The following is a 2757-nucleotide window of genomic DNA, read 5'->3' on the forward strand; positions in this document are numbered from 1 at the left end:
GGCCCGCCTGCGCAGTGGGCGGGAACCGTGGCGCGCTTGCGCACTTCGGGGAAAGCGGTGCTGGAACCCGCGCGTTCTATTGCTTTGCTCCGCTGCGGTGCGTGCGAGGGACGTCGGGGGCGGCGCCACAATAGTTGCCCCTGGTAACAGGGGTGGCAGAGGGAGGAGGAGGAGGAGGAGGGTGTCGGCAGGAGGATGGTGAGTGTGGGGGGCCTGCGCCCCTCCTAAGCCCGTCGGTCAGGCTCTCCCCCTACCCCACGTCTCGGCCCCAGGCCCAGGGCGGGGCACTGCGCTTAAAGCAAAGTTGGGAATGGGATGGTGCTCAGCTTGCGGACTGAGGCTTGGATCGGTTTCGTGGGGCGGCGGGGAGCCCCGAGGGTGTGGGCCCTGGAGGCAGACCGGGCCTGGGGAGGAAGGCGGGACTTGCAGCGGTCTGCAGTTAGGGGAAGGGGCTGGAAGGGTGCGTGGATGTCCCCGTTCGGAGCCTGGGCTCCATCACGACTCTGGGGACTGGGAGGAGGGCGGAGCCGTGGAGCTGCGAGGAGCAGTCTCCGCACTCAGGCTTAGATCTTCCCAGAGAACTGGCTCCTCACGCCGCAAGCAAGTGGGGTCCGCCGGGGCCGGGCCAGAAGCGGGGAGCAGGGCCAGCGCGACTGCGGCTCAGATCGCCCTAGCGGAACCGTGGGAATTGGTAGCCTAGCGCTCCCTTTCCCCAGCGGTGCGGACGTCTGGGGGGAAGGGTGTAAATCCCGGGACACAAAAGAGGTCCCGCTTGGGAGATGTGCCTGGTGGATTTTACGCTGCCTCCGTGTGTGTGTGTGTGTGTGTGTGTGTGTGTGTGTGTGTGACGGGCATGCTTCTGCAGTCCTGAGTTATTTGCCGAGGGTTCTGCAAGGTCTCGTTATACGTGATGATCCATATTTAATCCATGCAGATGGAAGCCAATTTGCTGCCCAGTCCCTTGCATTTCCTTCAGAACCTGTTGCAACCTTTTTTTGCGTATGACCACACCAGAACCAAAGGGGCAATTTCAGCGTGGGGTCTCCAAACGAAAATGAATGGGAAATTAAAACTAGAGAGTGGGCATCAATTTGGGGCAATCCTTTTCTCCGTTAGACCTAATGAAATCTTGCCAAAACTGTAAATTATGATGTGACAGATTTGATTGACCGTTGACATTCTGCTCCTTGTTGATTTCTTTGAAGTTAACTGGAGGGTGTTAAAATGAAATTAAGCAGTTTTAAAAGCAAGCAAAGAAGAATTGAGTTTGAAGCATTTAGAACAGGTTGGTTGGCTTTCCACCTGTAAAGAGCCAGCACTCAAACTTAGAGTCAGTTCCCTACCCCAACCCCAATCTCTTTTTGACTTTTAGAAATGTTGAACTACATATATATATACATATATATATATTCATATAATGTCTTTATTGATTTTAGAGAGAAAGGGAGAGGGAGAGAGAGACGAAACCTGGGCATATCCCTGACCAGAATAGAGCCCGCGACCTCTCGATGCTCCACACTGGCCAGGGTGAACCATTTCTATTGATTTAGAAGTAAGAAATAAAGCTACTAGATGTCCACAAGGAAAAAATATGTACCTTTGGTCAGATTATCTAATGAGTAAATGTTGATAAGAGAAAAAAAAATCTCAATTGATTTTACATTGTCAGACTGTTAAAGAAGTAGAATTATTTGATCTAAAGTTGCCAATCACATTTCACGCTTGCTACATTGCAGTTTTATTAACCTCGGGCTAAACAGATTTTTACATTTTCTTTTTATTAATCATTTATACATGAGTTGTCCATTTAAAGCTAAGTTTTCCTCAACAAATGAATATAAGCATAAATATTTACAGAAAATAACTAGAATTGAAATGAAAAAGGCATGCCAACCTAATAGAGAATGAGATGTCATCATAAATGAGAAATGTATGAGAGTAGCCTAACTTTTTCCCAGTTTGTTTATCAATTAAATGAACCGTAATTTCATGATCGTTTAACTTATAATTACGGGCCACAATAAATTAACCACTGCTCATGTTTCCAGGTGCAAAGTGACACTGCATACAATAAATCGACAGTGTATACAACATTGTTATATACAACTGTTCTGTTCAGTGATCAAGACAGATTTGTTTTTCTTTTTTCTTAAAATGAGCAATAGGAAATTAGGACAAATTATTCTGGATTCTTTATCTGGTTTCCAAAATACATTTTTTCCCTATCTCCCAAAGTGCGAGTTATTCTTAGAACTGAAAGTGGAACATGGAATTTAAACAGTCAGTGGTGTGACTAAGTGTGTCACATCTTGTATCCCATGGGCCCCCATGGTAACTGTACAACTGAACAGTAAGTCCCAGGTTGTTGGGTTTACGGTTGTGTTTTTTTTAATATATCTTCAGCTATGACTAATACATACTTTTAATTTGGACAGTACTACAACAAAAACCCATCGGGCTTTCTCTGAACATTTAGGGTCAGCTATTTTACCCCAGTCTTATGATTCTACTGTTACAGAAAACCGGAGAAGAACCAAGCAACACTTAGAGAGAGGGAGTTACATTTATTATTATTATTACACGCGGGCCCAGAGAAAAATGTCTCTAGAATTCTAGGCAAAGTCACACAGGAAGTTTCCTGTATTTATACCATTTTACCCTCTTTGTTGCCCAAATATGGGGTTTTCCAATCCCCTTTGCAAGTTCTTTTTTTTTTTTTTTTAAATATATTTTATTGATTTTTACAGAGAGGAAGGG

The 2757-nt window shown here is 45.6% G+C and overlaps 1 protein-coding gene across 2 annotated transcripts in view; it reads left to right on the plus strand.

Moving 5' to 3' along the window:
- The first annotated feature begins 47 nt into the window (after positions 1-47).
- Positions 48-2757, plus strand: part of ARL3 (ADP ribosylation factor like GTPase 3) — a 26598-nt gene continuing 23888 nt past the window's right edge. Inside the window, exon 1 of one of the 2 annotated variants that reach the window (XM_006756469.2) lies at positions 48-198. In XM_006756469.2, coding sequence (XP_006756532.1) covers positions 196-198 — 3 coding nt within the window. In that variant the 5' untranslated portion in view covers positions 48-195. Of the gene's footprint in view, positions 199-295; positions 461-2757 lie in introns of those variants that run through there. The other variant, XM_015559302.1, reaches the window with a different exon arrangement.

The sequence above is a fragment of the Myotis davidii genome, unplaced genomic scaffold, assembly GCF_000327345.1.
Source record: "Myotis davidii unplaced genomic scaffold, ASM32734v1 scaffold332, whole genome shotgun sequence".
Classification (NCBI taxonomy): Eukaryota; Metazoa; Chordata; class Mammalia; order Chiroptera; family Vespertilionidae; genus Myotis; species Myotis davidii.